The sequence below is a fragment of the Pezoporus wallicus genome, unplaced genomic scaffold, assembly GCF_028554395.1.
Source record: "Pezoporus wallicus isolate ANWC-B61680 ecotype Strahan unplaced genomic scaffold, APGP_CSIRO_Pwel_v1 contig_3815, whole genome shotgun sequence".
NCBI lineage: Eukaryota > Metazoa > Chordata > Aves > Psittaciformes > Psittacidae > Pezoporus > Pezoporus wallicus.
In genome coordinates, this window is record NW_026637911.1 from 3,108,300 (window position 1) to 3,120,935 (window position 12,636).

Sequence of the window (12,636 nt, forward strand, 5' to 3'; positions counted from 1 at the left end):
ACTGAGTATATCACTAAATTATTTCAATAATAACAATATAGAAAAAATATACAACAGAGCCTTTATTTAGTCAATGACTGAACTATTGAATTTTACTAGTAAACTTTCAGGAAATCCTTTCTTATTAAAAGAGTACACATGATTTGAGAAGAATATTTTATATTCTTTATATGCAAAATGGGTAAAAACTAAATAAATAAAAAACCCCTCTGACTTAATGAATTTCGTACTTGCAAATAACTTATCTTACTGAGTTAAGAAACAGTTACTTAGGTCTGAGATGTTAAGCTGGGGCACAAGTGTCAGTGTGATCATGGCTTAATGATACAACTATTATCACTCTTGTTTGTGCAGAACAAATATTACCATTCATACCAATAGCTAAAAATCTAACTACTTTTTTGTCTTTCTCCAAATAAAAGCTTCTTTTATACATGAGAATATCTGTGTTATAAATACTTTTCAAATATACAACTCAGAACAAATTTTAGACAAGAACACTTGGTAAATTCTGCGGAAGACGTTCTCATAAACACTCCAAGTAGCTAAAAACACTTATCTTCCAACCATGCCTAAAGAAATTCAAAATACATAAATGTACATCAGTGCTGAAATATACTTCATTGAATTTCATTCATCTTTGGCCACCTGCATGTTCAGATATCAAGCAGACGTAAGAATTCAACACTTTCAAGCATTAAGTACTTTCTCCGTACTCTATCCTGAAAATACCTTTTCTTGGCTCAGTGCCTTCACAGCACCCTCTATAGCACTTTTTCAGATAAACCATAAACCGGGTTGGAAACAATATATTTGAATTTTCTGATACATACTTTTAAATGTGGAAGATACAGTTTTTAAAAAGAAACATGGATACTATGTAAAATACAATTATTTTTTTTCAATTATATTGAGGTTTAGCTTACCTTTACAACATGCTAACTTCTGAATTTCCCTAGCATTTTTGGTAAAGTTCAGAGAATAATTAAAATTACTGCTTCACTTGAAATGTCTTCTGATGTGACATATATTATCACGGAAGTCACATCAACACTTGAAAAGTATCTGCCATTCAGTTAAATTTAGCTTCACAAATCTACCACTTATACACAAATCAGACTATCCACAAATCATCCACATGCATAACTTTGCAACCAAGCCAATAAATTATTAAAAATCAGAACAAGAAGGTTCATTCCATTTATAAATTAAAATTAATTTCTTATTTTTAAATAGTTCATACTGCTTACTGTGATATGTCATATCTGCAATGTTACAAGTACTTTGAAAAAAGGAAGACTTTCCCAAAACATTTTAACTTCAGTACAAAGCACGTGTTCAATAAAAGTATAATCCTCACCCTCCTAAATGTGACAGTGATACTATTTTTCTAGCTGTTAGATAATACATTGTTCAGCTGTCACTGTGTAGCAGTTGGTTACACAGAATGGAATAAATCATAATTGCAGTCACTATCCAAATTAATGGAAGAATGCTGAATCAAAACCCATGTTCTCAAAATGTCTTAGGACCTGATTCATCAAAAATATATTTGATATCTATACACAACATCTGCAGATACCTGTTCATCAAGGCTTTTAAAGCAAGAAAGTGCTGAATTCAGAACTCACAGCAATTCAATAGTAGTTTTTTAATAGACTACTATCAAAAGGGACACAGCAACTTGTAAACGCACAATAGCTAAATAAACATTGTTTAAGCAATCACTAACTGGCAGAAAAGAAAAAATTCAAAGCATATAAGGTATTCAAAGCATATATTGAAAGGTCTCTAGCTTCCATTGATACATAGCAAAAGAGAGTGTGTAAGTAATAGAAATTACAAACTCAAACTGAGTTTATAAAGTTTTCTTAGGCTCTGAAAGTCACACTGATACAAGGTTATAATACAAAACTCCTATGTTTGTAACTTTTCATCTATCAGTCAGAGTAGCTTCTGCTATGAGATTCTATCTGGCTTAAAATATCCATTCTTCTAGGTGAATGGCATGTGAAAATTTTCTGTGCAATGTACTTTTGTTGATAGGTATGCTTAATTCCACATGCTGGAAAGATCTTATTTTCCAAGGTCTTCTTTTAGATCTCATTCTTCAAAGGCTTTTTGAACAAAGTATAAAAGATATGTACGGCCCAGCACAAGCAATCCAGGAGGTTCACCGATTGTGTGGAAGACAACTTCCTTCTGCAAGTAATAGAGGAGCCAACAAGGAGAGGTGCCATGCTTGACCTCGTGCTCACCAAGAGGGAAGGGCTGGTTGGGAATGTGACGCTACAGGGCAGCCTTGGTTGTAACGATCACGAGATGGTCGAATTTGAGATCCTCAGGACAGTGAGAAGAGCATGCAGCAAGCTCACTGCCCTGGACTTCAAGAGAGCAGACTTTGGCCTCTTCAGGAACCTGCTTAGTAAGGTTCTATGGGATATAGTCCTAGAGGGCAGGGAGGCCCAAGATTGTTGGTTGATATTCAAGGGTCACCTGCTACAAGCCCACAAGTGTTGTGTCCCGACTAGAAGGAAGTGCAGCAGGAGGGCCAGGAGACTTCCTTGGATGGATAAGGAGCTGCTGAGGAAACTTCAAAGGAAAAAAGAGGCTTATAAAAGGTGGAAGCAAGGACAAGCGGCCTGGGAAAAGTACAGGGATGTTGTCTGGGAAGCTAGGGACCAGGTTAGGAAAGCTGAGGCCCAGTTAGAATTAAACTCGGCTGGGCATGTGAAAGATAACAGGAAAGGATTCTGTAATTACATTGCAAATAAAAGACAGACTAGGGACAACGTGGGCCCTCTCTGAAAGCTCTCAGGAGAACTGGCTACCATGGATTTGGAGAAGGATGAGGTTCTTAATGACTTCTTTGCCTCAGTCTTCACTGGCAAAGGCTCTCACCACACCACCCAAATCTTGGAAGGCACACCCAGGGACTGTGAGAATGAAGACCTTGGGCCCACTGTAGGAGAGGAACTGGTTCGAGACCATCTTAAGAACCTGAACGTGCACAAGTCCATGGGACCTGATGAAATCCATCTGCGGGTCCTGAAGGAGCTGGTGAATGAAGCTGCTAAACCAATATCCATCATATTTGAAAAATCATGGCAGTCAGGTGAAGTTCCCTATGACTGGAAAAAGGGAGATATAACCCCCATTTTCTCCCCTATCAAAATGCATGAATTTTATTTCAATTTATCAAAATGCAGCTAAGATCACTCTGCAAACATGCTTAGGCAGAGAAATGTGATGACAGCTGATATTTGAAGACTATAAAAGGACTGTCTTCTATGTTCAATGAAAACAGAAAACAGTATAAACTACTTTGAACTCTTACTTTGAACTCTGATACGTATTGTCTTCTGAAATGCACTGCTACTCCCCTGTACAATCTTGTATTGTTACATTAACTCTTATAATCTCAGTCCTGACCGATCCCTTCGCAGCTTCAAGACAACACCTTGGAGAAACAACATGAGGAAACAGTCACAACATAATATCATGCAGAATCAGCTTTTCAGCAAATCACTGATTCTCTAGTTTTATCACCAGAAGTTTAACAAAACACAAGATGCTGGAGTTTACTGAGTTTACAAAAGTACTACCAGACTTGATGTAAACTGCTCTTAATCATAAACTATAATATACCCTCAACAGATAGTTATACTTCAAGGATGTAACAGTTCCTCCTATTACACCACATAGCCCTGCAAAAGAGACAAAATCTAAACTCAGTGAACACTGATAACTGTGGTTTGATTTGAACTTAAGATTTATAACACGAATGCATTTGTGAAAGACAACTGGTTTTGAAAGCCATTTCTAAACAATTAGTATTTAAAGAGATTCTTCCTCCTCATGAGTCTAAATTAAGAAGACTCACTCTTGCCCATTTTTAAAGAGATTAGGTTGTCTGTGATAGCTTGCAGCCATTAACCATGGTATAGTAAGACATATGATTAAGACAGCCCACATGACCTATCTTAACTTTAAAATCATTGCCCTCTCAAAGCTCATTTCTAAGGTGTAATGTCTGCTGCACTCAAACAAGTATAGAAGAGATTACAACTCCTCATTTCTTGTGTTCTTCTGAGTTTTATCTCCCCAAATTCCTATCAAAAAAGGACCTCAGAGAAGATGTTGGAGAAAAAGGAAAGACAGCAATACAAAAACATCCTTCCTGGAAAAGGTAGGCCTACAGGTGCTAGAAACATTCATAACCTTCTGACTGATTGCAAATGTGGTAAAATGGTAAAACTTTAAGGAACCCAGCAAAACAGAGGCATGAGAGGGGGCATTCAGCTGAAATAAATTCCCAAGACTGTCAAATCTACTTTACAGATAAAAACTGAACATCCATATACATGGATAAACCCATATTCCACTGGATTACATTTCAAACAACTATATTCATTTTTTCTCCTTATTCCAGAACTCTGAATATGCTGCAAGTATTTTAAACATTCACTGGCAGGGTAAAAACATATTTTATATCAGTTATGTAGTAACCTATCAGTTCTGTGTATTTTTGCACTTGCAATATATTAAGCTGTTATTTCAATGGAAAAATCAATTATTTGACATTCTCAGTTATTTAAACATTACCCAGCTCACAGATGTGTGCAGACAAAAATCCAGAGTGGACCATTCAGTCCTCTAACCTCATCTCCAGACACCACAGCATTTCACCCATTCACCACTTTCTAGGATATAGTCTCAGCACCTTAAATTATGATTTACACTCTTGTCTTTCAGATGTAAAATTAATTTGCAAAAAGAGATTAGACAAAATTTCAGAAAGCACATACTGACTAGTGTTAACTACCTATTTTTTGAGTTCTTTGTTAACTATATCCTGTATCAGCTTTTTTTCTTTTCAGCCCCATATGATGTCAGGCCTTTGCACATGCAACCCATTCTGCTTGTACTTCTTGAATGTGGGAACATCAGCACTATTGCACTCTTCTGAAATTTCACTCAACATAAACATCAGCAAGATCAGTAATTAGTGTAACTGCCAGTCTGTATAATCTCCAGATACATTCTGCTTAGTCACTAAGAGGAAGTACTCCTGCTAGTATTTGTAGACACTGCCCAAAAGTATGCTAGATCATTTAGAGAACAGTTATAAACAGTGGGTCTTCTTGAAGAACAAATGGTACAAACGCAACATCATGACAAGTATTACCTACAATATAAGATGTCTAAGCATGTGGTAAGAGAGAAGGGCAAGGAATAATGACCATTTTGAGAGAGGACCAAAAAGCAATACAAATTGTTAAAACAAAAGAAAGAGGAAATTATAACATTAGAGGGAGTAGAGAACAAGGTGGTAAGAACAGAAAAGGGAATGAAAGAGGGCAGGGCATGAAATGGGACAGCTATCTTCCTCAACTATGTATTTTTGTATAACTTCCACTATCACTTATTTTACACTGTGTTATTACTTTTAAAGTTACCTTGACCATATTTTATTTTATAATACATAGAAAACAAGAGCAAAATGATGAGTGGTATAGCAATGGGGTGTTCTGATCAGCACTCCAGATTCAGACAAAACACAGTGTAAAGTTATGGAAGCATTAACTTAAACAACACTGCCTGGAGTACTAGTTTATCATCAAGCCAAAAGCAAATCTTTTTGCATTACCCTATACCCTATACCCTTTCAAAATCCTCATATACATTACCTCTATTTTCAAAAAACAAAATCCAAAAATCACCACCTACATCGTTTTCATCCCTTCAGCCCTGGAATCCAAATCCTAAACACACAATGCTTTTAAAGCAGTGAAAATCAGAGTTGATTATTTATAAAGTAGGATAATTGTTTATAAAGCACTACAATAGCTTTGTGAGGCAGATATTTACACTACTGTGACTCACAGCCATCAATCTATCACTTTCTCTCCCTGAGGCCCAGCACCCTGCCCCACATCCCACCCACCCACAGTGACACACAGAACCCACACAGTCTAGCTTCTTTGAGGTCTGCTTGTCAGAGATTTTGTTTCAGTCAGTGTAGCTACCCCATTTTTACCATGGCTGTACAATCACCAACACAGCAACTAAGCACAAGCAAGTTCGCAGTCAGTCAAGCCTCCCTAAAGCTTACTCTGGACTTGAAAGTAGTGGCTAACAGAGAGCCACCATTCTGTAGCTCACCCACCATGTTTCCATCTGTCTTCTCTCCCTGGATAAAACAGATGACAATGCCAGCTGATTTTAGGTGGACACAAATACAAAGAAATCCTAAGGACCTCACGGTTAACCCGTGATGCTTTGCAAATTCGTGAAATGATGGATGATTTCATAATGAAATTCCTCTTGGGAAAATTTGTCTTCTACTGGGCCAAACTATCCATACCCAAGAGAAAATGAAATGTCTGTATTTTCAGAGCTCCAGAGCTGACTTTACAAGGAGAGCATTTTATCTTTAGGATAGCTAGGAAAAGGATCTCAAAACTCATGATTCTACAAATAGAAAAGTGTATATGCATATCACACAGGCTGAAACATAAGTCTTTATAAATAATGTCAGCATCCTAGCATCTTCTAAGAATCTTTTTTCTGTGGGTATCCTCTCAAGCTAGTCCTTTCATATAGAAATAAAGTACAAATTAAAAGTAAAAAAGCACATATGCAAAATATACATTCAGTAACCTTGTCAAAAAGGCACCACCTTAGTACATGACATTCAAAATGAACTCCAAGGGTCCCAAAAATTCCAGAAGAGAGACAGTCAAAGCAGCAGAGTTTGCTGCCCATCCTTCTTTTTAAGGCAGAAGCTCCACCACAGGAATACAGTGCACAACTGCAGCCAGGCGTATTTCACAGACCAAACCAGGCCAAAGGAGAGAGCAAATCTGGAAAGCTTCTGTTCTCCATGCCATCATGTTCCAGCAAATCCTGGCAAGAATTCATGCTGACCTGATCACTATTAGTTGCTACAGATTACAACTCAATACCATCTGCATTTCCTTTCCCCAAGAAGAGTAAAACAAGCATAAGGAGAAGTTATGTATCTATTTTAAATCCACACATATTTACCCCAGGGAGTGAAAGGAGAAGAATAAATAGTCCACATTACAGATGTGAGTCACACTACTTAATGCACTTTTGGAAGATGCTCAAATACCACAGTGATGGGCACACCATAAGAATCTGAAAAGCACAAAACAGAAATAGAATGGAGAAAGGAAGTAGAGCCCAGCAACTAGCCATTCATACTGACATTCAATCACAATAAATTATTAAAAAAAAAAAAAAAAAGAGGAAAACCATGCTTGCTGCTTTCTACAACATTTGAACAGTTCTTGTGATAACATCTCTAAATGTCAACTCTTGTTTTCAGCCTCCCTTTTTATCCTCCCATAATTCTCCATGGAATGAAATGACACAATTTTATTGCTTAGTCAGACAAAAATACCTCCCACTTCAAAAGGAGCTTGCCTTCGAGGAGAATTACACTTGAACAAAGACGGCAGGATTTAGCTCTATATTTATCGCTATGCAATAACAGTAGCTCATTCACATAAATATGGGGGTTTTTCTTTCTTCTGCTTTCTCTTCTCTTGACAGAAGGAAAACATCTGTCAAGAGAATTAAATTCAGTAATATCTACCCAAAAATGCAGTGCAAGCTCTGGGATGACTTTGTGGAGGGCTGTGCTCAATAAATCTGTAGATATTTTCAGAAATAAACATGTACCTGACAGTTCAAGGAGCTACTTCACTTTAAGAAAAATTAAACTGTCAAGTTATTCATCTGACATCAGGTCACTTGTCAGCATCCTGTAAAATACTATGGGCCTTCTATACAAATCCCACTGACAACAGCATTTTCCTGAGTAAGCTGTTTTAGGCTATCCATTGTGTTTAAATTTGATGTCACACAATTTCCCTTGTGGCTTATACTCATCTTTAGCAAGAAATAATGAGAAATGAAACCTCACATGAAGTTTATCTTTAGATTTGTGAAGACCTTTCTTTTGTCCATTCTCTGCTTCCAAGATTCTGAAGACTTCAAATTAAAACAGTTCTGGTTCCTTTCTTAAGTTGGTTTTACCTTGTTATTACTTGAGAACAGCTTATTCTCCATTTGTAGGCTTAACAGTTCAAGCTGATCCTAGTATCATACTGAAATTGTCCTTCGTATTGGATCATAAGTAGTACTGTCTTCAACAAAAGCTGCCGGGAGCGGTCTTTAAAACTGCAATGCTATTACTAAATATCTAAACTGTAGCTTGAATAATTTTCCATTTCCTTCTTTGTTAATGATTTTTAGGGGTGCAGAAATTTTAGACAAGAATTGGTGGGGTTTTTTGATATGCCACACAATTTAGCACTGTAAAGGAGTCTAAAATGCTTTAAAAGTATCACAATAGCAGCAAATTTTACAGCTGAAGACTAAGAGGCAGTGACAAAACAAGATATGGCACTTTATTTCCAGTGCTCGCACCACTCTGACATTCTTGAAAATGTTCACCCAATAAAAGAACCTTTTTAAACAGACACTGAAATAGTTTGAGAAGATCGCCTCACAGTTTAGTAGGTGCCACACAAACGATAGCTAAAGTTTTTGTTATGACACTAACACTAATGCTATGAATCTTGGAAACAGACTTCCACAGCCAACAGCTAAAGCCTAGAAGCCAGCTTCCAGGTACCGAGTGTGATGGGCCAGCTGCAGGTAACAAGACCAAGACAGAGTACGGATTTTGGTATAAAAACCAGCTTAGTGTTTCAACTTCACAACACTCACAAAAATCATAGCCACGACAGCAGTAGCTTTGCCTATTTTTAAGCCACCAGAAGTCCGCATGATTCCTGTGCCATGGAGAGAGAACAGTTTCCTTGAGTTTACTCCGCTCCCCTCTCCCGGCAGCCGAGGGGAGGGCACGGCCCGCGCCGCGCACCACAGCGGGACCCCCGCACCTTTGGCGGGGCCGGATCCCCGCGAGGCCGGGGGCTCATGCCTTCCCCACCCTTGTCCGGCCAGCAACGGACTGGGCTGCAGGAGCTGCAGAGCCGCGGACAGCTCCCAGGGCTGGAGCCGGGCCGCGGACAGCTCCTGGGGCTGGAGCCGGGCCGCGGACAGCTCCCGGTGCTGAGCAGGGCGGGCTGCAGGGAGTCCCGCTTCCCCGGGAGCCGGAGCTCACGCTTGGAAAGAGCAGCGGGGCGGGGGCGGGCGGCAGACACGTTGTCGGGGGAAGATGGCGGCTGTGGCAAACCCACCCCAGCGAGACGGCCGGCGCCTAGGCCCCGGCGGTCTCTCTCTGCCCCGGGCGGCCGCACCAGCGCCCCGCAGGGCCGGCGCCACCAGCCCCGAGCCCGCCGCGCCCCCGGGATGGGGCCCGATGCCGCCGATCCGCCCCCATCCGGCGGCGCCAACCGCCGCCCGACCCACCCCCCCTTCCTCCTGATGGCACACGCCGGGTGAGAACGGCACCTGTGCGGCCATGTTGGGCGCCTTGCCCCCGCCAGCGCCGGGGCGTGCGGAGTCGGAGCCGCCACGCCGCCGCCCGCCTCGTGCCGCGCGGCTGAGGCAAGGCGGCGAGCCCGGGCCGCGGCGCCCCGCCGACTTCCCGGCCCCGACGCTGCCCCGCCGTGCCCCACACTCGCCTGGTGCCGAGCAGCTGCCGAGGCACGGGCACCCCTGCCCGCCCCCCAGCTGCCCGGCTCCTCTCTCCCACCCCGGACGAGTAGCCCCCCGAGGACAGGGAAGAGACCTCCGCGCCCGCGACCACGGGCCGGGAGGACGAGAAAGGGATGCGCCCGCCCTTACTTGAGCACGGATTGCTCCTTCTCCTCTTCCTTCTTCTGGCGGTCCATGACGGCCAGAATGATCTTCCGCTCTTCCTCCGTGAGGTGGCTGAGGTCCGGCATCTCGGGCTGAGGAGCCTGCGGAGGCTGGGGAGCAGCGGGGCCACCCCGGGGCCCGGCGGGAGCCGACATGTTTGAAGGGAGCTCGCCGCCGCTACGGAAAGCGCTGCCCTAACTCCAGCGGGAGCGGCCGCCGCCGGCGCCGGGAGAAGCACATACAAATCAATACCCTGTAATCAACCGGCAGCCTAATGACGGCCCCTCCGGGTAGGGGCGGGGTGGCCAGCAGCCCCGACCTCGCTGCCACCCGCCCGGCCACCGGCTCGCCGGGGGCAGCGGGAGGACGGGGACAGAGGGGCCCCGGGTGCGAGCTGGGGGAGCGGGGAGGGGAGAGAGCAGCGCTGGGAGAGGAAGGGCCAGAGGCGGGGAGTGGAGGGAGCGGGGAAAGGGCAGGATTAGCTGCGGGAGCGCTGTGGTTTGGGTGCGAGAGCGATTGTCCTAACTCCGAACACCCAGAGGGGAAGGAGGGGGACGGCGCCAGCAGCGGGGGGTCAGGGGACGGGGGCAGAGGCTGCCGGGATGGGCCAGACAGGGGCCGGGTGACAGCGGGGCCCCGGCGTCGCGGGGCGCGCAGCAGGAAAAGCCCCAGCGAGCGAGCGCCAGTCCCGGCCGCCGGCCGTGGCTCATAGTTCCTCGCTGCCGTCCATGGAGGGGCCGGCGGAGCACCGCGCCCGCCTCCCGCCGCCGCCGCCTCCCGCCGCCGCTCCTCCGCCGAGCCGCTCCGCTTCCTGCCGCCTCCTCGCTTGGCTGGTGCCCTCTCGGCTACGGGATGGAGTCCGCCTAACCCATGGCATGGCGGAGATCCGGAGTCACGGGAGGGGGCTCCGCATCGCCCCGCCGCCTCCCCCACCTCAGCGGGGCCGGGGCGCGCCTGCCGCCCCTAGCGGCACCGCGCGGGTTGGGCGGCGGCGGCCGCGCTTATTTATTTATTTACCCCCGCACGAAAAATGGACGCGATAAAAATCACGCGAGGAAGGACAAGGAGGAGCCAAGGCGGAGGCGACGCCCTGGGAGGACCGAGCCCGGCGGCCGCGGGGGGGCAGAGGGCGGGGAGAACCTGCGCGGCCGCTGCTCCGAACGCCGGGGCTGCTCGGGGTCCCCTCGAAGACCGTACGGCTTGGTCTGCAGTTCAGGCTGAGAACCAGAGAGCAACAGCACGGAAGGCGCTGGACAGATTCCCCCCGGGCTGGGAACAGCACCGGAGTTCGACCGTGCGGGTCAAGCCCAGCAGAGCTACTGCTCCACCATCACCTATATAGCATCCTGCGGACGTGTCTTTAAGCCAACGCAGGTTGTAAAATTTCCCCCCACTTCTATCTGAACAGATTCCTCCAACCCAGCAGAACAGGAACATGACACCAGCGAGAAAAGGCTGGAGAAGGAAGTTCTCCCACCCTGGAAACCAGGCAGTGGTGAACTAAACCTCTCAAACTTCTTTTGCTACCTCTAAATGCTCCACATGGTCAGTCATTTTGATTGCAAGAAATACTTTCTGGAGAATCCTTCAATACCCAAAATGCCATCCAGCCCAAATAAACAGGAAATAATATATTCAAGAACACTGAAGAAACAATTCAATCCAGATCTGTAGGTTTTCAATCTGTTTACAGGCAGTAAAGTTCTACCTACTGCTCTGTCACATTATGATACATAACTCCTATTTCTGGGGTTGTTTGGTCTGGAGAAAAGAAGGCTCAGGGGAGACTTTATCGCTTTCTACAGCTACCTGAAAGGAGGTTGCAGTGAGGTGGGGGTCAGTCTCTTCTCCCCAGTAACAAGTGATAGAACAAGAGGAAGTGGCCTCAAGCTGCTCCAGGGGAGGTTTAGATTGGATATTCGGGAAAACTTCTTCACCAAGAGGGTGCTCAGGCATTGGAACAGGCTGCCCAGGGGAGCAGTGGAATCACCGTCCCTGTAAGTGTTCAAAAACCATGTAAATGAGCCCCTCAGTGACATGGTTTAGTGGCGGTCTTGGCAGTCCTGGGGTAACGGTTGGACTTGATGATTTTAAAGGTCTTTTCCAACCTACCTGAGTCTATGATTTCACATCAGTATTGGTTTATCATATGAATGCATGTAGCAGTAATAAAATGGGTTTGTGTGGTTTAGTTTGGACTCTCCACCACAAACCATATGTTCCTGGAGCTGGTACTATTTCTAATGGACTGTAACTTCAACTTCCAACCAGGTACAAAGGCCTGAGATAAACAAAAAAAAAAAATGTCATTTTCTTGAAAGTATCCTGGTCGTGATTAGCTATAATTCCTCATCACATAAAACCTTGGATGTAGCTCTGCTAGCTGAGTAGTTCTGCATGCAATGTTGAGCTGAAGACATCATTCTTTCAGGAAAACAAGTTCTGGAGGAAGCGATCCCCAGAAGGACATAATAGGTTAGTTGTGGTAAAGGATCCTGTTCCATTTCTTACTGTAAAATTATGTATAAGAGAGCATTTGTAATTGCACATAAACCATTGTATAGACACTGAGCATACTGTATTTAAGAAGATACCCTTGAAAAATAAACAGTATGATTTTTCATCAAGTCCTAAAAGCATTCTGCTCTTCCAGTCCACATCACCTTCACCTTTCAGACTGGATTCCAGCCAGCTGGCTCTCACCCAGTTCCTTGTTTCTTCCAGTCACTAAATAAATCTGGCATTGAAACCAAAAAGAGGAGGAAATGGAGAACTGTGTGTCATCAGAGTACCAAAGATAGTACAGTGCTTATCAATCTAGAAATGTTGAATGGA

General features: G+C 44.3%; 1 protein-coding gene across 39 annotated transcripts in view; it reads right to left on the bottom strand.

The window, feature by feature from the left end:
* RIMS2 (regulating synaptic membrane exocytosis 2) overlaps positions 1-10,333 on the bottom strand; it is a 455,492-nt gene extending 445,159 nt beyond the window's left edge. For 10 of the 39 annotated variants that reach the window (XM_057408270.1, XM_057408280.1, XM_057408271.1 and 7 more), the window contains exon 1: positions 9,787-10,323. In XM_057408270.1, the coding sequence (XP_057264253.1) occupies positions 9,787-9,956 (170 nt within the window). In that variant the 5' untranslated portion in view covers positions 9,957-10,323. Of the gene's footprint in view, positions 1-9,786 lie in introns of all 39 variants that reach the window. The other 29 variants (XM_057408229.1, XM_057408230.1, XM_057408254.1 and 26 more) reach the window with 8 other exon arrangements.
* Between the last annotated feature and the right edge of the window lie 2,303 nt (positions 10,334-12,636).